Source organism: Danio rerio, chromosome 14 (assembly GCF_052040795.2).
Source record: "Danio rerio strain M-AB ecotype USA chromosome 14, GRCz13ab, whole genome shotgun sequence".
Classification (NCBI taxonomy): Eukaryota; Metazoa; Chordata; class Actinopteri; order Cypriniformes; family Danionidae; genus Danio; species Danio rerio.
This window is the reverse complement of record NC_141034.1, coordinates 10,331,608-10,354,433: the sequence shown is the minus strand read 5'-3', so window position 1 is coordinate 10,354,433 and position 22,826 is coordinate 10,331,608. Positions and strand designations below refer to the sequence as shown.

General features: G+C 34.5%; 2 protein-coding genes and 1 long non-coding RNA gene across 10 annotated transcripts in view; 2 read left to right on the top strand and 1 right to left on the bottom strand.

The window, feature by feature from the left end:
* The window catches only part of il1rapl2 (interleukin 1 receptor accessory protein-like 2), a 596,834-nt gene extending 587,778 nt beyond the window's left edge, over positions 1–9,056 (top strand). Inside the window, exon 11 of one of the 2 annotated variants that reach the window (XM_087279997.1) lies at positions 7,516–9,056. In XM_087279997.1, the coding sequence (XP_087136123.1) occupies positions 7,516–8,201 (686 nt within the window). In that variant the 3' untranslated portion in view covers positions 8,202–9,056. 2 annotated transcript variants of the gene reach the window in all.
* The window catches only part of LOC147840770 (uncharacterized), an 821,899-nt gene that overhangs the window by 694,130 nt on the left and 104,943 nt on the right, over positions 1–22,826 (bottom strand). The gene's annotated exons all lie outside the window — the stretch shown is intronic.
* Positions 12,308–22,826, top strand: part of si:zfos-2326c3.2 — a 121,095-nt gene continuing 110,576 nt past the window's right edge. For all 7 annotated transcript variants that reach the window (XR_015507034.1, XR_015507035.1, XR_015507037.1 and 4 more), the window contains exons 1-2: positions 12,308–12,460; positions 12,820–12,885. Coding sequence is in view for 4 of the 7 variants with exons in the window: in XM_087281046.1 (XP_087137172.1) it covers positions 12,404–12,460; positions 12,820–12,885 (123 nt within the window). In the remaining 3 variants the exon portion in view is untranslated. The remainder of the gene's footprint in view (positions 12,461–12,819; positions 12,886–22,826) is intronic.

The following is a 22,826-nucleotide window of genomic DNA, read 5'->3' as shown; positions in this document are numbered from 1 at the left end:
TTACATTTTATAATCATACTTCAGTCACTTCTGTGTATATATGTGTATTTATGTGTATGTCGTGTATGATGTATATGTTGTGTGTATGACTTTACTGTGGACGGCAAAGTAAGAATCTCATTGTACAGGTAAACGTGTTTCCTTGTGCACATGACAATAAACAGTTGAATTGTTGAATTAGATTTTATGGAGGTACCCTCCCGATGCAGAATTCATCTGGTGATATATATATATATCTATCTATATATATATATATATATATATATATCTACACACACACATATATACACTCACCAGCCACTTTATTAGGCTCACCTTACTTGTTAGACCCGCTTTTGCCTTCAGAACTGCCTTAATCCTTCGTGGCGTAAATTCAACAAGATACTGGAAATATTTCTCAGAGATTTTGGTCCATATTGACATGATAGCATCACGCAGTTGCTGCAAATTTGTTGGTTGCACATCCATGATGAATCAGCAGGTTCTAAAATACTCTGACCAGCCAGTCTGGCACTAACAACCATGCCACGTTCAAAGTCACATAAATTACCTTTCCTCCTCATTCTGATGCTCGGTTTGAACTGCAGCAGATCGTCTTGACCATGTCTACATGTCTAAATGCATTGAGCAGCTGCCATGTGATTGGATGATTAAAAATTTGGGTTAACAAGCAGTTGGACAAGTGTACCTAATAAAGTGGCCGGAGAGTGTGTATATACACTAGCAAACTCATTCATTCATTCATTTACTTTTTGGCTTTATCTGCGGTCGACACAGCAGTATGAACCGCCAACGTATCTATGTTTTACGCAGTGGATGTCCTTACAGTTGTAACCCATCAGCGGGAAACATCCATACACGCTCATTCACACACATTCACTACAAACAATTTACCCCACCCAACTTATAGTGCATGTCTTTGGACTTGTGGGGGAAACCAGAGCACCCGGAGAAAACCCAAGCAAACACGGGGAGAACATGCAAACTCTGCACAGAAACACCAACTGACCTTCTTGCTGTGAGGCAAATGTGCTACCCACTGCGCCAACGAGCAGCCACTAACAAACTACTTAGTTAAAATGTTTTTGGGACAACCTAATGGTTTTAATGGTTGGAGTGCCCAGAAAAGCGCTATATAAATGTAAGGAATTATTATTATTATTAAATTCAATCCACTTAAATTTATAAAGGAAATTAAGTTTTAACTTAATCTGTTTGTTTTGAGGAATTTTGTGGAACCCAGCATTTTTACAGTGTACACAAACACAAACAGTATTTAAGACATTTTAAATACTACTAAATGCTTTTAAAGTGTCGTTTAACAGAGAGAATATTTTTTCACAGTTATCTTTTTTTACATTGAATTTTGTTTATTTTATTAAACAAATTATTAATTTATTTTATTTTTGCCATGCTGAGAGTAAGTAATATTTTACAAGATAATTTTTAAGACACTTCTATACAGCTTAAAGTGACATTTAAAGGCTTAACTTGGTTAATTAGGTTAACTAGGCAGGTTAAGGGTAATTAGGCAAATGACTGTATAATGATGGTTTGTTCTGTAGACTATCGAAAAAAATATAGCTTAAAGGGGCTAATAATATTGACCCTAAAATGAGATTAAAAAATTCAAAACTGCTTTTCTTTTCCTATTTTCTATTTCATTTTCCTATTCTAACTGTTTCTAAATAAAACAAATAAGACTTTCTCTTAAAGAAAAAATATTTTCAGACATACTGTGAAAATTTCCTTGCTCTGTTAAATATAATTTGATTGATTTGATTTATAATTCTGACTTCAACTGTATATGCTGACCACACAAAATGTGAGCTTAGGTTTTTGTTTGAATTGATTATATATATATATATATATATATATATATATATATATATATATATATATATATATATATATATATATATATATATATATATATATATATAACAAATAAATATAGGTGTGGATGAATAATAGCCATATTAGATTTGGTTAAATATGAATGAACCACATTTCCCAACTCATCACCCCAGTGCTCCTGTTAAGCTGCTTGTTGTGTGGTTTGTGTGTGAAACAGTTGCTGGGGTGCGACAGTATGCGGTTGCTAAGGTGTTATGATTCATTGTGTGTTGCTATGCAATTACCAGTTCTGGGTGACTGCTAGGTCATTCATGCAGTTGTTTTTAGCACATTGCTTCCCATCTGCTAAGATGTTCTGGATGGTTACTATAGGTAATTGCTTATAGTCAACCCCTAATATCTTGCAGATATGGCCAAAGTTGCTCTTTATCTTCTGCAGTATTGTTCTGTGTCTTTTTCTGTCAGAGAGAAGTCTAAGGTCAAATCTCGAAGAAAGGGATAATTGGAAGTATTTGATGTCCAGGGCAAAGTAGCAAACTGTGATTCTTGAAATTTGGTCTTTCACCTTTGTCTGGGGAACAAGTAAACTCACAGCTCAATACAGAGACATATATACTGTACATGCAGTCAGAATTATCCTGAATTATTAGCCCCCTGTATAATTTTGTACCCACTTTTGTTTTTAACAGAGGAAAGGTTTTTCAAAACATTTCTAAACATAAAAGTTTGAATAATTTGCCATGATGATAGCATGTAATATTTGTTAATAATATTTAGCACTAGATATTATTCAAGATACTAGCATTCAGCTCAAAGTGCAATTTAAAGGCTTCACAGGGTTAAGTTAGGGTAATTAGGCAAATCATTGTATAACAATGGTTTATTCTGTAGACCAGTGGTTCTCAAAATGTGGTACACTCTTCCTTCTAGTGGTACGCGAAGGAATCACTGAATAATTAAAGTAAAAAGAATGAACATTTTTAAACCTTTAAAGTATACAATAACACCGATCCCATCAGTAAATTGATTTTAATAGGCTTAACCTTTTATTTATTTCGATTTTCTAATGTTTGTTATGTATTCAATCATTTGAAGCTTTTTTCCTTGCCATATTTGTAACGGTTGTTGAGGCGTATCCAGTATTTTTATATCCCAATGTTGACAGGTAAATTAATGTCTTGCTTTTCTGACACACAAAGCCTCCTCTAACGTGCAATAAGCAGATCTAATTTTCAATTTAAGTATGTAAATCCAATTCATATATTTTTAAAATACAAGGTAATGTTTAGATTTCAAGTCATATGTTTCATATAATTTATTTGTATATTTAAAAAAATATATATCAAAAAGCTTATACATGAATATGATGACACATACTGTAGCCTATATGTATCCCAAGGAACATTTCCAGGTTTTGATGAATAGGCTACTATATGATAATACTTTACATTTAATTACAGCAGTTTTTTTGTTTGTTTTTTTTTTTTACTTTTTAAAACAGTGCCATTTTAATTAACTCTTAAAAGCACATTTTAATTCAAACGCTGACTTTTTATTTATTTAACACAGTGTTGCAGTGTTAATGTTTATAGTGGCTGTCAATAATAAATATTTTTATCAAAAAAAATTAATCTGCCACGTTTTTTGAACAGTGCAGTGCTGTAGCTGCTTTATTAGGCCTACTATGCTACTGTATTTTAATACTGGTCGTTATGGTGGTACTTGGAGAGACCATTTTTTTTCTGAGGTGGTACTTGGTGAAAAAGATTTGAAAACCACTGCCGTAGACAATTAAAAATATATATATATATAGCTTAAGAGGGCTAATAATATTGACCCTAAAATGGTTTGTAAAAAAATAAAAACTGCTTTTGTGCAGAAATAAAACAAATACGATTTTCTCTAGAAGAAAAACATTCTGTGAAAAACTTCCTTGCGCTGTTAAACATCATTTGGGAAATATTTGAAAAAGTTAAAAAAATTCAATGGGGAATAATTTTGACTTCAACTATACATGATTTATACATACTTCCCCTTCGGATGGGGAACTTCAATGCAGTAAGTGGATTTTAATCCACGAATGGGGATTTCGTTTCAGAAAGCCAATTGTCTGAATGAATATATAACGGGCCAATGAAATGCCAAATGAGTTGGCAGCGTAAGCTTGCGCACCTGAAGCTTATTGCCAATTGGCTCCGCAAATAAGCACAGAGAAAGCAAGGAAACACCATCCTTTTTGCTTCAGAGACTATTACAGCCCTCTGGGAGAGTCGATGAGGGTTCCTCCTGCTGTGATCCAGCGATTTCGAGCGAAAGAGAGCATTCTCTCGGTCCAGAGTGTGTACACTCATTTGGCATTACATAGGCCGATATATACTCTTTCAGGCAATTGGCTCTCTGAAACGAAATCCCCATTCGTGGATTAAAATCAACTTATAGCATTTCCATTCCCCTTCTCGGGGAACGAGGGTTACTTTTGTAACCAGAGCGATACTGTGCATACAAACATACATACAGTACATATATATATATATATATATATATATATATATATATATATATATATATATATATATATATATATATACCATAATTTATATATATATATATATATATACATAATTACATAATTACATACACTACCGCTCAAAAGTTTTTAACGTTTTTTTTCCATGTTATTTTTTTTAAAGAAAATTATTCTGTTCATCACAACGGCATTATTTAATGTTATTAAATATTTTTTTTGCAATTTTAAACAACTACTCTCCTATTGTATGTAGTTTCAAATGAAATTATTACTCCTGTCAATATTGCTTTTTTACTATTACTATTATTATTATTATTATTATTATTATTATTATTATTATTATTATTATTATTATTGATAATAATATTAATTACAATAATAATTAGCCTTGGTTGGGTCAGTTGGCATTTCAATGTGGAGTTTGCATGTTCTCTCTGCGTTAGCGTGGGTGCTCCGGTTTCCCCCACAGTCTAAAGACATGCGCTATAGGTAAATTTAATTAGCTAAATTGGCTGTAGTATATGTGTGTGAATGCAAGAGTGTACAGGTGTTTCCGCTGTTTTAAACATTTGCTGAATAAGTTGGTGGTTCATTCTGTTGTGGCAACCCCTTATCAATAAAGGGACTAAACCGAAAAGAAAATGAATGAATGGATGAGGTTTGATCCTATTTATGTCGTAACGAATGCCCTTAAAAAATGTAGCCAAGTTGTCAGCAAGCATCAGTGTTCATTGAGATTGAAATAAGGTTTGAAATTGAGAGAAGAAAAATTGTTATAGCAACACTTGTGACTGTTTTAGGAAATAAAGCTTGTTGCATACGTCACGGAATGACTAATTGTGAAGAAACGTGGAGTCTGGCATGTGTTACTCATGACAGGTCAAGATTTTATCAACACAAAATCGCATAAGCTGATATAGTGACTTTTGTAACTGACAATAAAAATCATGTGATCTGACCAGGGCTTAATTCAGAACAAAATAAAAATGTTTGGTTGAACTAACACTAACCAACTAACCAAAATGTTTGACCAAAAAAAAGAGTCTGTATTATAGATTGTAAAAGAGGTGTAGTATCTGTGACGACACCCATAGGTTTCTGAAGAACGCAAATTAAGCTAAAAGTAGGCGTGGCCAACCGTCGCCATTTTGTTTGCGTGTCATCCAACCGACCGGGGTTACCAAACAAGGGCAAAGAGGGGGAGCTTGAGCGAAGCCACAGACAACTGCTAGCATTTTGCTTAGACTGGCTTTTCTTTGGGAGATATGCTTAATACTTCATTACCTGCGACACGCGACTTCATTACCTTCATTTGCGCTCTTCAGAAACCTATGGGTGATGTCACGGATACTAATCAGCATACTATCATCTCAAAAACATTGCAATAATCAGATGCTTAGTTTCCAGTGAAGACTTAGATAAACTAGTTCATGCTTTTATAAGCAGCGCGGTAGATTACTGTAACAGCCTCCTCACAGGCCTTCCCAAAAAGACAGTCAGACAGTTGCAGCTCATCCAAAATGCTGCGGCCAGGATTCTGACCAGTACCACAAAATCAGAGCACATCACACCTGTTCTCAGGTCTTAACACTGGCTCCTAGTTACATTCAGAATAGATTTTAAAGTATTATTTCAATACATTTCAGATATGCTCACTGAATACAAACCTAACAGATCACTCAGATCTTTAGGAATATATAATATAGAAATTCCAAGAGTTCAGTCAAAGTAGGATAAATCGGCTTTCAGCTACTATGCCCTTCGCTGCTGGAATCAACATCCAGAAGTGATCAGATGTGCTTCAACATTAGGCACATTCAAATAAAGACTGAAAACACATCTGTTTAGCAGAGCCTTTACTAAATAAGTGCTGTGCTTCGTCCGACAGATCACACTATGTTTTTCTCTTTTTTTCATTCTTTTATAACCTGATTTAACACATATTTATTTGTTTTTATGTTTTTTTTAAATCATTTTTATTATTTGTTTTTATTTTTCTTATACTTGTCTCTTTTATTCCTGTTTATGTAAAGCTTTTTGAATTGCCACTATATGTATGAAATGTGCAATATAAATAAACTTGCATTGCCTGATATATCAATAAAGTTTTTAGACTTTTAAAAAACTTTTGTAAAACATTGATTCACTAAACATTCTAATGACGATTTTCTACAGGAGGAAAACGCAAATTACTTCCAAATACTTCAAATAAAGTCTATGTTAGTAAATGCAAGGCTATCTAAAAAAAACAGGCATAAAACTGTATGACAACGTTTCAGATGACCTTTTTATTGCCTACAGCTAATCAATCTGTCAGTTTCTGGAGTGCTTTACAGGTCTAAAGAAAATTATGAATGATAATACATTATAAGTAAAACAAATACATTTATAGATATGGTATTTAAGTAATTCACTCACCTGGGAAATGGAGACAATTTGAATGGTTTGTGAGCACAATTAAGTGCACACAGCATGCCATATCATCTGATAATTGTAAGAAATAATTCCAAAAGGCAATTGACTGAGTAAAGTTACATAAAACAAAACAAAAATACAACGTATATGCAGAGTTCAGCAGCTAATCAGCTGGAATCAGCTGAGGTGACGTGACGGTGACCAGCGAGACCTAGATGTCACTCAACTGGCCCCGCCCTTAATTATGCAGACTTAATATAATGTAATAAAAACAAAAGAGTTAAGTTATAAAAAAAATCACCCCCTCACAGTTGTCATGAAGAGTAATATTAGCTATATGAACCAAAACCATCTTTTGTACCAGGCTGTAAACATATTTTTATCAGCTGTAAAACTGGCCAATTTAGCATTGCAACCAGTGAACATCTGGAGTTTCTGGAGGCAGCCCCCAAAGGAGAGTCCATGAATTGCAGTTTCAGTTACTTCCATATTGGCTTCACGCGCAAGAGAGCGGGAGGTTGCCTCTTGGTCTGCACTGACACGTTGCGCTAAATCTTCACCTATTTATTTGTCATTTCAGATTAGATGTCACTGTTTTACACAAATGATTTATGTTGCTTTTTGTCTGAATCACCCCATTTATTCCATATCTGTGTGTGTCTGTGTGACATTGCGCATGGCATCCGTAGTCATTTGTCATTTCTGTCTGTTTCCAGCATATATCGAGGACCTGGCCCGGAGCGTGGAGCAGAGCAGGCGTCTCATTATTGTGTTGACCCCCGAGTTCGTGGCCCGCCGTGGTTGGAGCATCTTCCAGTTCGAGCCGCGACTGCACAGCATGCTGGTGACTGGTGAAATCAAGGTGATCATGATCGAATGCCCGGACCTGCGCAGCGTTATCAACTACCAGGAGGTAGAAGACCTCAAACACACCATCCGAGTGCTGACGCTCATCAAATGGCAGGGCCCCAAAAGCAACCAGCTGAAATCCAAGTTCTGGAAGCAGGTCCGCTACGAGATGCCAGCTAAGAAAAAAGAGACCATGTCTCGTCGACAAGTTCTAGATTCAGGAGAGCAAGGGTTGTTTGGTGACCTGCAGGCGGTATCTACAGTTGCCATGACAGCGACCTCTGCATCGCTAGCGCCTACTCAGGTTGAAATACCAGACTATAATGAGCCTAGTCACATGCAAATGCGCCATTTCTGCCGGAGCTACGAATATGAGCTGCCCACCACCGCAATAGCGACGCTCAATGGCCGTCACATGTACTGCAATTTGCCCATGACACTGCTGAATGGCAGACTGACGCAGAATAACATTGGGAAAGGCAAGAAAGAGATTCACTTGAACAGCTCTTTCGTACCGCTGTCTGGACAAGAACTTTCCAGCGATATCTGGTAGAACACCTCACAGCAATTGCCCAGCTTTGCCGATTTCATCCCCCTCTCCCTACCCTCCTTTTTATCTGCATGATTTCATCTAGTTACGGTTCAAAAAGAAACATGATGGTTTATCTCGCTTTCTTCCAGCCTTTAGTGTTTTCATACTTCGTTCTGACCGATGAAGAGCTACTGATATTGTTTTCCTACTTGAATTTTAAGGTTATTATACTATGTACAGTTTATTCACTGCATCTGCATCTTCAACATCGAAGGTTTTATTTGACATTCACGTCTTTGGTTGTTATAGCACAATAATGTAAAGACACAGCAGCTCAGAGCTTTAAAGAATATTATGTTCTATTTATGCAAATAAATACTCGTCAGATCTAATAAGCACATTTTAATATTGTTTGTAGCCAGGTAAGAGGAGGTGTACATTTTTTTTGATACTCGTCATTCGACTTAATTATTTCCAGGTCGTTTTGGATGTTATGTTTTGATTGTTTTCATACCCAGCATTTCAGTGCTGTCAAACGGTTTGATCGTTGACATTTATTGATATTTATGATCATTTTACCGAATTTGTATGCAATGTTGCCCTCTTAATCTAGTTTAAAGAAATGACAGATCACTAAAATGAGTGATTTCGTTTTGTATACTCACGTCTAGTATGCCATTTTACTCTTCAGATACATACAGTGATGTGTGGGAGAGTGACTTACAAATATCTGAGCTGTTATTTAACAAAATATTCAAAAATCCAAGCAGCTTGTCTGACTCACAGAGTTTTGGGGTTTTGAATTAGCGTATAAATTATTTGTAATATAACTAATGTTATCAGACCGACTGAATAAATAAATATATGAGTGAGAAAGTGTGGGGGATGCTTTTTATTTCAGGACACATTGACGATATGTTTGAATGATGTATGAAACTAATAAAGGTCCAGTTTTTTGTCTTCTAATCAGGGTTCATACGGTCATGGAAAACCAGGAAAAGTCATGGAATTTTGACATGGTATTTTCCAGACCTGGAAAAGTTTTGGAAAAACAGATAAATCCACAAGGTTTTAGAAAAGTCATGGAAATTACATTTACATTAGTCATTTAGCAGACGTTTTTGTCCAAAGCGACTTAAGCTGCGGTCTATGGAGTCAATCTAAGGCCATATATACATGCAAAATAAAAGTTTTGCAAACAAAAAATAAAGTATTGAACAATAAATAAATAAATAAGTAAATAAATAAATAAATAAATAAACAAATAAATAAATAAATGCAAGTCTCCAAAAATCACGAAGAAAATTTTTTATTTTCGAGAAATAAACATTTATTTTGCTAACAATATTAAAGAACTACAAAGGGAAAATTTAGTTTTAAGAAATAAAAATGAAATTTGCTAACAAAAAAAAAAACTGCAAATAAACCAAGCAGTGAAAAAAACTAAGACAGTTGCAATTAAAAAAAAAAAAACATATATATGTATATGTTTATGCGTTCGAGTGAAACAAATAAAAATAAGATGGACCCTGTGCTTTTTAAAATGAATGACGGTGAATGAAAGTCAAACCGGTGAGCCGTCTGACAAAAAATGCCCTTCTGAATCAAATCAGCAGGATGCCCTTCTGGATCTTTCACTTACTAGACACTACTGACTACGTTTACATGGACATCTGTAATCTAGTTAATAGACAATAATATAACTAAGGTGTGTACGTGAAATGCTTTCATGTAAGAGTTTCCTGTAATTTTAGGTGCCTTAACTGCAGTTCAGCATTTTCACTCATGAACATTTCATTCATGCCCCTGTTTCAAACTGCGGTATTAGACGCAATATATGAGTAAGCACTGGTGAGAGTGTTAAAAAACTTCTGCATTTCGAGATGTGTTTGTGTGTGCGCGGCCTTTTACTGACAGACGAAAAGTCCTATATGACGGTAATAGTTTGATTGCGGTGTTTACTTCAAAAATGCTATTAATATATGCATACTCCACATGTCCTAATTCCATTTCTCTTTAGTTCAGTTATGACTATAGTCGGATCAAGGTAATATAAAGTCGTTGTTTCGAGCTTATGTAGGCACAGTACAGTTCAAAATTAATGTTTAAATGAATAAACAGTTAGTACAAACAAGTACATCTTATTTTCATCACCAATTATAATAGAAGAACAATTTCTCAAGCAGTTTGTGATGCATTTTGGAAACAGGAGATGAGCCCCTGGTCTAATGCACCACCTGGCTTGAGAAACCCGTTCTCAAAGACTTACATTTAGTCATTATTTGAGTTTTACAAAACCCGTAGTCAATTGCAATGTTCATTTTGATTTGCTTTTTTGTCAACCGTGAGTTTGCAATGCTGTTTTGTTTTTTATATAAATAAATATATATATATATATATATATATATATATATATATATATATATATATATATATATATATATATATATATATATATATATATATATATATATATATTTATTTATTTATTTTTTTTTACTGCTTGATTTTTATTTGGATTTGTTTTTTTGTTTGCAAATTTCTTTTTTTATTTCTCAAAACCTAATTTTTCGTTTGCAGTTCTTTATTATTGTTACCAAGATTAATTATTATTTCTCAAATATTAATTTTTGCCCTGGGATTTTGGTGATTTGCATTTATTTATTTATTTTTTGAACAATACTTTTTTTTTTGTTTGCAAAACTTTTTTTTTTATTATTTTGCAAGTATATATGGCCCCAGATTGACTCCATACCCCTTGTGAAATCAAGGCCAGAAAGACAAACGCACAAAAATTTGAAGTGCAAAAAGTAAACAGCATTGCAAACTCACGGTTGACTGAAAAGCAAATCGAAATGAGTATTTCAATTGACTTGAGAGGTTTTGTAAATGCAACACTGAAAAACATATTTTGCAAATATATGTGTATTTAAAAAAAATGCAAATAGTTTTTTTTGCACTACTTGATTTTTATTTGCAATTCTTTATTTTTGTTTGCTAAATTAATTTTTATTTCTCAAAACTAAATTTTTCTTTTGCAGTTTTTTTCAGATTTGCATTATTAATTTTTTTTTTTTTTTTTTGCAAAACTTTTTTTTTTTATGTTGTATATATGGCCCTGGATTGACTCCATAGCGGTCACAGAGCTTGTGTCTGCGAAATTCTGTCACACGGTGCTGTGAAAAGGGGTGGTATTGAAACAATATGATTAGACGGTAATAAAAGTGAGCAATTGCTCCATATTTTAAATTTCTTATTTTAAATTGTCTTCTAGTCTAACACTATCACATGATGTGATTTCGCAGGTAAGAATTCACCAAGTGAAAAGCGAAACTTGTCGCACATGTGTTTGCGTTTTTGGTCTGCTGTATGGAAGTCTACGAACGAAAAGTGCAGTGTGATCGCGGCTATACAATAGAAGTAGTTTTACCTTCTATTACTAGTTTAACAAACTAACATCATCTAAAAATAGTCACAAATATCTGTATACTGAATGGAGGTCAGTTGCTTTTACTTCTTTTCTTGGCCAAAACATGGTCCCACATAGTTAGTGCTGTGTAATCATAGATATAAAAACTAATTGAAATAAAAGAGATTGTTGCATGTTTTGCAATATGCTGTAATATATTTAAACGTTCATTGTTTTTCGTATGATTAACAACGTATACGTAAACATTACATGAAACATTAGGTCATGAAAATTGACTCGAAAGTCCTGGAAAAGTCATGGAATTTTTGTAGTAAAATGTGAATGAAGCTTGTCCAATGTACAACGATGAGGGGCTTTGTTTGTTGTAAGCAGAGGAAAGGGCAGCTTTTCACTTTTCACTCGTGTTCCGGGTTTCCTGTGTTTGTCCCGAGAAACGACAAATCCTACTATAGTAAGGGACTGTGCATTAATATTAATTAGGTCACACTGTCGTCGCCAGTGAAACGACGGGATTCTCTTGGAACATACGCTTATGAATAATTTAGCAGCAAAGTTTGTACTGTGCAATGATTGGCTGATTTAACCGTTAGGAACGCCCATTTACTGATATTAGCAAGTCAGTTCCAACTAGTGGGCGAGAGTTCCGTTATGTTATTAACATTCATGAGCGAAGCCTTCGCTTTAGTAGGATACTTGTGTATGCGCTATCGAGGAGCTGAAGATGGGCAGACATACTGTTCCTCAAACCATGATCAGTTAAGAAACTGTGATATTGGTAGAAGAGCTCATTAAAATGGCGAGAGACTTCACTACAACAAGTCTGAGCAACATCGACCTCGCCTCTTTACGGGTAAGTGAAGTAATAGTGTGTTTGTTTTGTATTTTTTGCATCTTTTCAACAGCAGCTATTGGTCGAGTCTTTACACAAAGTTTGTGTGTCAGATTTAATAGCGATAAACTTTACTGTGAGCCATTTTAAGTTTAGAGTAGTCGTTAAACTCTAGTTATGTGTCGGGAAAATACATTCCTGTACTTTTCTTCACTTGCCAATCGCATTTAAAATGGAAATGAAACTGTCACAGATGTTTAAGCAGAGTGAAAACATGAGCGCGTCTCAAATCACGGCAGCCTGCCAACTTTAGATAACACTGTGGACATCTTGGCTTTATTGAAATCTTATCGGACAATGCATGTAATTCTTTATTTCAGGATCCTGCGGGGATATTCGAGCTCATAGAAGTGGTCGGAAATGGGACGTATGGACAAGTTTACAAGGTTTGTGCTGGTGTCTATTGCTTGGATTGTTGCTTTTATTTATTTATTTATTTATTTATTTATTTATTTATTTATTTATTTATTTATTTACTATCTATCTATCTATCTATCTATCTATCTATCTATCTATCTATCTATCTATCTATCTATCTATCTATCTATCTATCTATCTATCAAATTCAGTGTTTCAAGAGAGTGCTGTTCAAAATTATATTCATTAATTTGTTTATTTATTAATGCAATGCATATGCATAAGTATGCATATGGTCAAATTCAGTGTTGTTCAGGAATTTATTTATTTGTTTAGTTTTTATTTATGACAATAAGCAGTTCAAGTAACATTAACAAAAAAAGTTTGTGGGAAAGTTCGCTAATAAAACCTACAAGTGTGCTTTTGGTCTTTGACACACTTTTTGGGTGGAGCTCACTTCCTCACGAAGGTCACAGCGTGTTTCACATAAATATCGGATCTTTAAAGATGTGTGATCTAAGCACAAACACCCTGTGGTGTGGGATGTGTGACACAGACATGTGTGTTTGATTCAGGTCAGGGTGGATCTGTTACAGTTGCTTTAGCACAAGTCACTTGACCGTAGTAGTCTCACGGTGACTCATCTTGTGCAATATCTACAAATAGGAGCTTTTTTTTTCTCTATTTTTTCTTGCTTTCTTCTAAAAGCCTGTAGTAATAGAAGCACAACACATAGGGTGTTCCCTTTTAATGCGACAAACCCCAAGTAGCGTAGTGTGTAGTTCTTTTATTTTAGGACTTTAAATTGTGACAAAGACTTTAAAAAATTCCCCCTTTTAAAAATGTATTTTTTACCATTTCTCAGTCAAATACATTTTGATGCACTTAAACAAAACAGTTTTATTAGAAAGGTATGCTAATTGAAATAGGAGATTTGTCACCGAACATTAGGGCTGCACGATTGATCGGAAAAAAAAATCACAATCTCAAATCGACACTCCACATGATCTTAATCCAGCATGTCTATGATTCAGGCAATTAAAGTTCAGCAGAGAAGCATAAAGGCGGTTACACAAGTCTTCTTATTGTTTTATTTACATTACTCAGCAAAATGGACACCTCCAAATTAATTATTAATAAGTAATCATTCACCCAAATTTTTTTATTTCTGTCTTCATGTAATGACATATTTGTTACAGTGTCAGTGAGTTGTGTTTACCACAGAGAGGATGCGCATGCATGATGTCCACTTTACAGAAGTGGACACTTGAACAGAACCTACTTAATTTTATTATTGTTGTTTTACCGTATCTTTTAGAAATAACAATAATAATAGGCTACTCATACTAACTTTTATTTTACATCTACATAATCCTGAGAACATTGTGATCTTTATTTTATGCAAAAAAAAAATTAATAAATAAATAAAATAAAAATTGTGATTGTAATTTAAGCCAGAATTGTGCAGCCCTGCCGAACATCATTAGGAATAATTATGATAATGCATTTAAATTCTAATGAAGTATTGCAAAAAAAACTTTTACAAACTATAACATTAAACAAAATTGAAAATATATATTTTTATATTTCTCTTGATTTTTAATTCTTTATTATAATTTAATTTAATATATTTTCCTAACATATTCATTTGTGTGTACAATTTTTTTAACCATGCTATTTAGTTAACATTTATTATGGTGTTATTTTGTATAAGTAATTAAAAAAGAAAAGCTTTTCTTAAAAAAGAAAAGGTATTGGCACAAATACATTATTGTGAAGTATGCTATAGAACATATTCATTTAAAAGAGAGATCTGTGATTTACCAAGTCCTTGTCATAAGGGGTGCAGAATATATTGGTACACATGAGTATTGTATTGTATTGTTTCTCAATACTGTATTGATTCTCAAAAACACAATATAGATATTAAAAAAATATATTTTAAATTATTTAAATTATTTTAAAGATTTTGAGTGGTTGTTTTGTTTTAAATTTAGCATTACATACCACTGCTTAGCAGTATTCTTGCTAGGTAGGATGTACTAGAAGGGCAAACTACTAATATTTATAAAGTTTGTTGCTTAAAAAAAAGCTTGTTGCTAGTAACAATGAAGTAGAGCTGCACAATATATCGTTACAGCATCGATATCACAATGTGATCATTCACAATAGTCAGATCGTGAGTATATGGAATGTTAAGTCTATCTATCTATCTATCTATCTATCTATCTATCTATCTATCTATCTATCTATCTATCTATCTATCTATCTATCTATCTATCTATCTATCTATCTATCTATCTATCTATCTATCTATCTATCTATCTATCTATCTATCGCAGAATAAAAAAAAGTTTGCAGTGTTAGAGTTTTCCAATATTGTGCAGCCCTGCATTATAGGATCAAGCAATTAGTACGACTAACAAAACACCAGCAGCAAATGGCTAAAGGGGATCCTCTTCAAGGCACCCATAAACCCATCATAACTCCGTCATAATTTGCTTAAAGAGCTCCTATTATGGGTTTTTGAAAACGAGCTTCCATGTGGTGTGTAACAAAGCACTAAGTGAATGAAAACATCCAGCTGAGGTTTAAATCCAAAAGTTCAGCATTTTTAGAACTATTGATTCTTTAGCGAAATAGTAGACTCAGAGTCGAATAAATGAATTGAGTTGGGTTCGGATCTTTTGTTTAATCACATCGACGTCAAAACGGTACATTACCAAATATGTGGTTCCAGTTCTGTTAAAATGTGCACGCGGCGCTTTCCGTCCACACACTAGCGGAGGTGCTGGGGATCATGGGACTGATCATGACTCGAAGATGATTATCACTGAGAGATGGAGATTCGGCTGCGGGAAATAAAGGGTTAAAGTTAATTTTCACAACAATACCACAGTATAGACAAGCTAGTCATGTTTGTTCCTGTAATTTTTCGGATTGTTGATACAATAACCTACTCTGCAACACGGGATTCGTCGACCGTTTGCTATTGAAGGAGCACCAGATACTATTATGTATGTGACTTTGTTAAACTTTGACAGGGATTTTGTCAGAAACTTTTACAGTACAAATGGACCAATTTCTGAATCATCCTCTGAATCATAACCTGTAAGTGTATATAAAATTGTTGCCTCGTTCTGTGTAGTTTGCAAAATGTGTGTTTAATTCTGTGTTATAAGTTGTGATCACCCTGCGCAGCTCCCGGACTACTCTCCATTGAAAATTAATGACTTCCAGTCTGTTGCTTGTCATTAGTCGTGTGCAGTGCAAAGGTGGCTTAAGTTATAGTTCTGGATTAATTGATCACCATATCTCATACTACATCCTATTTCATGAAGCCAAAGCCATTTTGAGCATTTATACTTCTGTGTTTGGTCTGTGTTGCTCCGCAATAACATTTTGGTAACCTGTATTGCATATTAGCATTTCAGTGTTCCACTGTGTTAAGTTTCTTTGCCAGTGTTTTGAAGCATTGATGCATTGCCATTCATGGGATCTTAGATTTTTGGAATGCATCACTGTTATCTGAGGAATGGATTCTGAGGTTAGTTTTTGACAGTAGATGGCGAAATTTTCACCGTACTGTATACATGTAAGTGGTCATATGTATTAGCACCTCTGTTTTTATGCCTTGAGTTTAAAGTAAACACAGCTGAACACGCTTTAAATTCACATCAACCTTTCCTAAATGTATTAATGAATATTTTAGGTTCAAGTTGTATGTGTAAGAAATTGGAGGCAAGCAGAATTCTGCCTTTTACAAATAAAACCTCAGACCAATTCAATACATTTGGGATATCTCAGAATTTATGTCGAATCATTCCTCAATTCTCTATCAATTGATTTATCACCCTTCTGCAAGTTTCCAGATGCTTAAAAATGTAAGTGTCCCTTTAAATAATTTGAAATCAAGGACAAACTATTCATTCAGTTAAATCATTTTCAATCTAGGATCCCAAATCTGGGAACATTTCAGCATAATGTATAATTAATATCATGAATTATTGCATGGCTTTCAAGGCCAGTCAGCGGTCAAACATTGACTCTGATTACCGGTGGGAAGTTTCAGTGCTACTTCTGCATTCAGAGATTTCTTGCATGCGTTTCATCATGTATTTTCACTTTTGACGCAACAACAACTCAATCACTTTCTAACATTGTGGGCTTTCATTGTTACTACATCTTTCAAGTAAGTGTGAAATGGAAATTGGGACAAACTTTTCTTTCCTTTATTTGAAATTATAGTGAAGTTAGGTAAATATAATGGCATATTTCAGTGTAAGAAGAACTATGAATTTCACTGATGTAGAGAAGAAATGTATGTCAAAAAGTTAGACTATGGAATCAAGTGGGTTGTTGTCCACATCACACTGTAATAAATCAGGAAAGGGCCATAAATCATGTTTTCTCTTCGAATGAGATCCAAAAATTTATGTTCATATAATTATTAATTATAGTTTCTAAATGGACTGTCTCTAAATATGAGGGGGACTATGACGCGAAGAATAATGAATTTTTCTATACATTGTGTAGCCCAAGTAGTTAGTGTGCCTGGTGTTAAACAATGACCTGTATACAGTGTATATATTACATAATGAATGAAATTGTCTGCTCCGAACAGTGCAGCTGGAACCAGAAATCACTGATCACATGATGGGAGTAATGAGTGATTGTTGACAAGAACAAGCTTTTTATGCACATATTCTGAGATTCACTGACAAATATCATGCTAAAGCTGCTGTCACACTGGACTTTTCTCCCTATAGACTTCCATTCATATGCATGCGAATGTGTCAGACCGGAAATGTAAGGTCGTATGGCAAGTTTCGCATTTTGCTGCATTGGAAGGTTCAAGCTTGGTGAACTCTGACCTGCGATGATGATTGCGTGAGGCCAACCGAGGATCAAAACATGACCTCTCTGGACAGACATTTAAAACGTGGACCAATCGCTTGCTTTTTTAAATGTCTAATCATCTTGTTTAATCCCGCCCTTTTTCGCAGCGCTGTACGACAGAATTTTGCATGCTTTAGTGTGACCGCAGCTTATTTGTGTGGCCAGTATTGCAGCTCCAGAGTACTAGGGCTGTGCGATTTAATCAAAATCAAATCACAATCTTGATTTGAAACGTTGCAATTACTTAATAAATGGAAATATGTTTATAAAATGAACAATAAACTAACAAATCCATTCAATGTCTAAAACTAGTAATACTAGGGCTGTGCGATTTAATCGAATCGTAATCGAAATTTTAAATGTTGCGATTATCTAATCGCAAAAGGCTGCAATATGAAATGTATATGTATTATTAAATTTAATAAAAAGTCGACAAAGTATTGCCAGTGACACTCAATCTAGTAGCTTGTTTGCAGCTGTTACATCTTATAAAAAAAAACACCAGGAGGCACCAGGAGATAACTAACACCATAACTCACTACTGTTTGCTCTAGAGAAAAATGATTTCTAAATATTTATCAACAAATATGAATAGAAGTTGGAGTTAATTTATTTTGTTCCTTTTTTTAAAGGAACACTCACTGCATTTTAGCAGTAAGAAGCTACGATACAGAATATTGAGCTGACGCTTGACTACAAAATTAAATTGCAAATCAAATCAAAATCGCAATGTCTTTTAAAAAAAAAATAAATCACAATTACATATTTTCCCCAAATCGCTTAGCCCTACCACAGAATACTTACATGTCATCACTTTGTCCATGAGACAAAGAAATCATACAAGCTCATAAGCAGCACTTCATGTTTGATATTTCCTGTTTTTAAAGAGTCCACACTTAGTTGATGATTGATTATAAAGCTTGTTTGGCATGCTGTCCTGGGAGAGAGCCCTGAGCTCTTAAGATCCTCAAGCCCAGGGTCCCAACCCCCACCCCTTCCCACCCACCCCCGTTTGCAAGGCAAGAGGAGAGTTTGAGCTCAGGTACATCTCAAAAACTCCCCTGCTGTAGTAGCTAATGAACAGATAGTGATTGCTCTTAAGAGATAACTACTTACTAGGAGCATGTCTATGGTGCAGATTTGTATTAGTCAATTACCTTAAGTTACATGTTTTTTGGAGAGTGGGAGGAAACTGGGGGACCCGGGGGAAACCCACATGAGCATGGGCAGAACGTGTAAACTCGGCACAGAAACGTCAGCTGGCTTGGTAAGGACTAGAACCAGTGAGGTTCTTGCTGTGAGGCAACAGTGCTAACCACTGGGCCACCCTGCCACTCATCTAGGAAAGTAGGGGTGGAAGGGGGGATTCTTCATAACAAAGATGGCTGCTATATGGAACTTAGGGTATTTAGGGTAACTGGCTGAAAGCTGGTTTAACTTTGTTTAAAAAAAACATTATAGTCTACTCATTTTCAATTTGAATTGTTTATTTTGAGTTGGTAGAGCTATTGTGAATGTATATCTGAAAGAAACTTCAGAAACAATTTAAAGCCATGTTGTATTTTTACCTTCATACCTTTTTGTTTATTGACTTACACAAATGAGGTCAGGGGATAACCAGCCATTCTTCTGGCGGATTACCATGCTGCAGATTTCAGCTCCAGCCCCAGTCAAACACACCTGAACCAGCTAAACAAGGTGTTCACAATTACTTGATAATTACAGACAGGTGTGCTGGAGCAGGATTATTTTCAAGGAGCGCCACATGCAAGTGAAGTATTTTCCCAGTCATATGAGGTTCACAGTACTCCTATAGATTATTATTATTATTTTTTAAATAACTCAAATGATTTGTAGCAATCGGTTTCCTCAAACGGTTTGAGTTGCCTTAACTTTTTGGGTTTTACAGTACTCTGTTGGTTTGAGTTTTTTTTATTTATTGGGGTTTACTGTGCTCAAATTGCTTTGTGTATTGAAGTGGATTAGGCTCACAGTACTCATTATTAGGATTAATTTTTGAACTTAATTGATTTGTTGCAATTGGTTTCTTCAAATGGTTTGAGTTACCTTAACTTTTTGGTTCGAAAAGCAAGTGTACAGTAATTTGCTTTATGTACTACTTGACCAGGTCTTCCTGAAAGAAAAGACTGTGTGTCAATGGGATTTTTCTGGCTAAATTAAGGATGAAAATAAAACTAAAAATTCAGACACATTGCTAGATTGAGAAATAAATCAATATGAATCAAGTTAATTAATCCTGAAGAGGCATGATCCCTTTTACAGGATTAGGAGATTTTTTATTTCAACGTTGATCAGCAAATATAAGCAGAAGCTTAACCAGGGTCCCCGCGGGGTCTTAAAGTCCTAAAATGTCTTCAATTTAAAAAACAAAATTTAAGGCCTTAAAAAGTCTTAAATTTGCTGAAATATTGTCTTGTAGGTCTAAAATGGTTTTAAACAGGTCTTAATTTTCCTCTAAGTAAAGCTACGTTTTTATAGCAATTTCTTATCAGGGAAAGAAAACCTAAAAACAGTTACACGACTCCTCATGATAATAACAGAGCCACATATCACTTTACATGATACATTATACTCAAAAAATTTGGACCAAAAGTCAACAAATGTATATTTTTGATCATTTATGTGATTTTGTTCATAATAAATAAACTTTTAACAATGTTAAACTTGTCATTTAAAAAAAAATCATGCTAAAAAAGTGTATACAACTAGAGTTTTCTTGTTTTGACACATTAAAATATGTTGGTAAGAAACATTTACATTAGATTTTTTTTTTATTATTATTTTTTTTTGTGGCAACGGAACGAGCCATTAGAAATAATCATTAGTGTTTAGCCCTGTGTAAAGGTCCGTGCACACCTAGACGTTTTTTGCTCTCGTTTTCCATCGACGTTTAACGCCTCGTGACTAAATAAAGGGCGCCAATGTGATCGCGCACACCAACGCGCAAAACTTCATCTAAAAAAAAAAAAAAACGCCTCATGCTCGTTTTTTTTTTTAATTTTATTTGAAGCGCTGCGTTAAAACCTTCTCCACCAATCAGGTTGCCACTTTTGTTCACGTGCACAGAGCTGCTGAAGTTACAGTTAACAGCACTTGGATGCGCTCAAGCGTAAAACTGTCAATGCGAGCGCACATTGAAGAAGATGCCCAGAGGCGATATAAACGTGGAGCTGCTTATTGCTCTGATGAACAATAATCATTTCTTCATCGCTAGAGCTGGAGCTGCTACTTGAACCATGCTTGTTCGAGTCACCAGTAACTTTAGCAACAAGCGTGTGAACTTCCTCTCTTTCTCTTCTTCTGTGTTACAAGCGGGTGTCGAAAGCTTAAAGTTGTGCAGCGCCATCTAACGTCAAAGAGTGATTTTGCATACTCTTCTGCTTGACGCCAGTGAAAATTGCTTGGGTTTGAATGCAGGAAAACGTCTCATAAAACGCTGCTGATAAACGCAAATGAAAAGCGTTCCGGTTTATAGGAGCCTTAAGTATAAAATTTATTCATAATAGTCTTAAAAGGGTCTTAACAAGTCTTAAATTTTGACTTAATTAAACCTGCAGAAACCCTGTTAACCTTACCAGCTTAACATGCAAGAGTAAACCCAATTGGTTCTTGTAGAAGCCAGAATGCAAGAATGAACCTTACGGAACCTTGTGCATCAAGCAAATAGTGCCACCTCAGAAAAAAAAATGTCTCTCCATGTACCCCCATAATGAGCAAAATTGAAATACAGTAACGTAGGTGGCCCAGTAAAGCAGCTACAGCTCTGTTCAGGTTAAAAAATAAAAATGATGCAGATTAATTCCTATTATTAAGACTATGTATTATTGTCAGCTACTTTTAAACCTTATAAATAGTTTGAACATTAACACTGTACTGTGCTTACGTGTATAAAAACTAAAACGTCAACATTTAAATTAAAATGTGCTTTTAAAAGTTAAACATGGTCGGCTACTGTTCTTTAAAAAAATAAATAATTAAATAAAAATTCATGTGCTTAAATTTAAAGAACACCTGGAAATGTTGCCTGGACCTTATAAATAAAGGCTATATGTCATTATATTCACATATAAATAATTTTTGATACATTTTAAAATAAATTTAGCTTGTACATATGACATATTTGATTCATCCGTGTACCACTAGAAGGAAGCCCATGTATCACTAGTGGTACACGTACCACAGTTTGAGAACCACTGGTATAAAGCAATCGTGATTAAACCACTCTTAATATTTTATGTATTTCTGTTTTTTTTTTTGTGTAAAATTTATTTTAAAGCATCATCATTTTGGATGAACATGAAAAGACTATTATGGATTTGCTGAAATTGAATTAAGAAGATGAAAACTGCACTCTGGTGTAGATGTTATTTAAAAACCCTGTTTATGCCTCAATAACTTTAGTTCTGTTCTAATATCAAAGTACTGCCATTAAAATCACAAAAATGAGTATTAGGTTTGAATTCCTCCTCCTCCTCACAACAATCCATTCCAGTTATAGACAAAACCCAGCCAGAAACAACATGCTTTATTGTTTTCAAGCAAACTTTTAGGTTCCCTTTTTTCCCCGTAGTTCCCCCAGAGATCTAATGTGGAATCATTTTGACAAATTTCCATCAACATTTTAAAAGGCTTTATTGGAGAAATGCTTTGTCTCTAGTATAATCCAGTTGTCACCCTTTTTCGACAGCACTTCCTGTTTACTTTCCAGCCATTTAATACAATGTGCACTTCACAGGCATCCTGGAGAACGCGAGGAAATCCCCTCAGACAGAAATATCATCTCAAACCTGCTAACATTATCTGAGAAATAACATGTATACATCAACCTCTACTTCATTTTTGTTTTGCACTTATAGTGGGCAAAAAATGACGGGAGTTTTGCACCAAAGTTTAACACTCAGCATTCAATTGGGCTTCTTCTAACAGTAATGGGAAACTCTAGTAATATAATATTATGTATAGAAGTGGTTGCTGACCTGTCTATCGTGATATTGATAGATCTTGATGATGACAGAAGAATAAAGAAATTATGGCTGGACAATAATATATC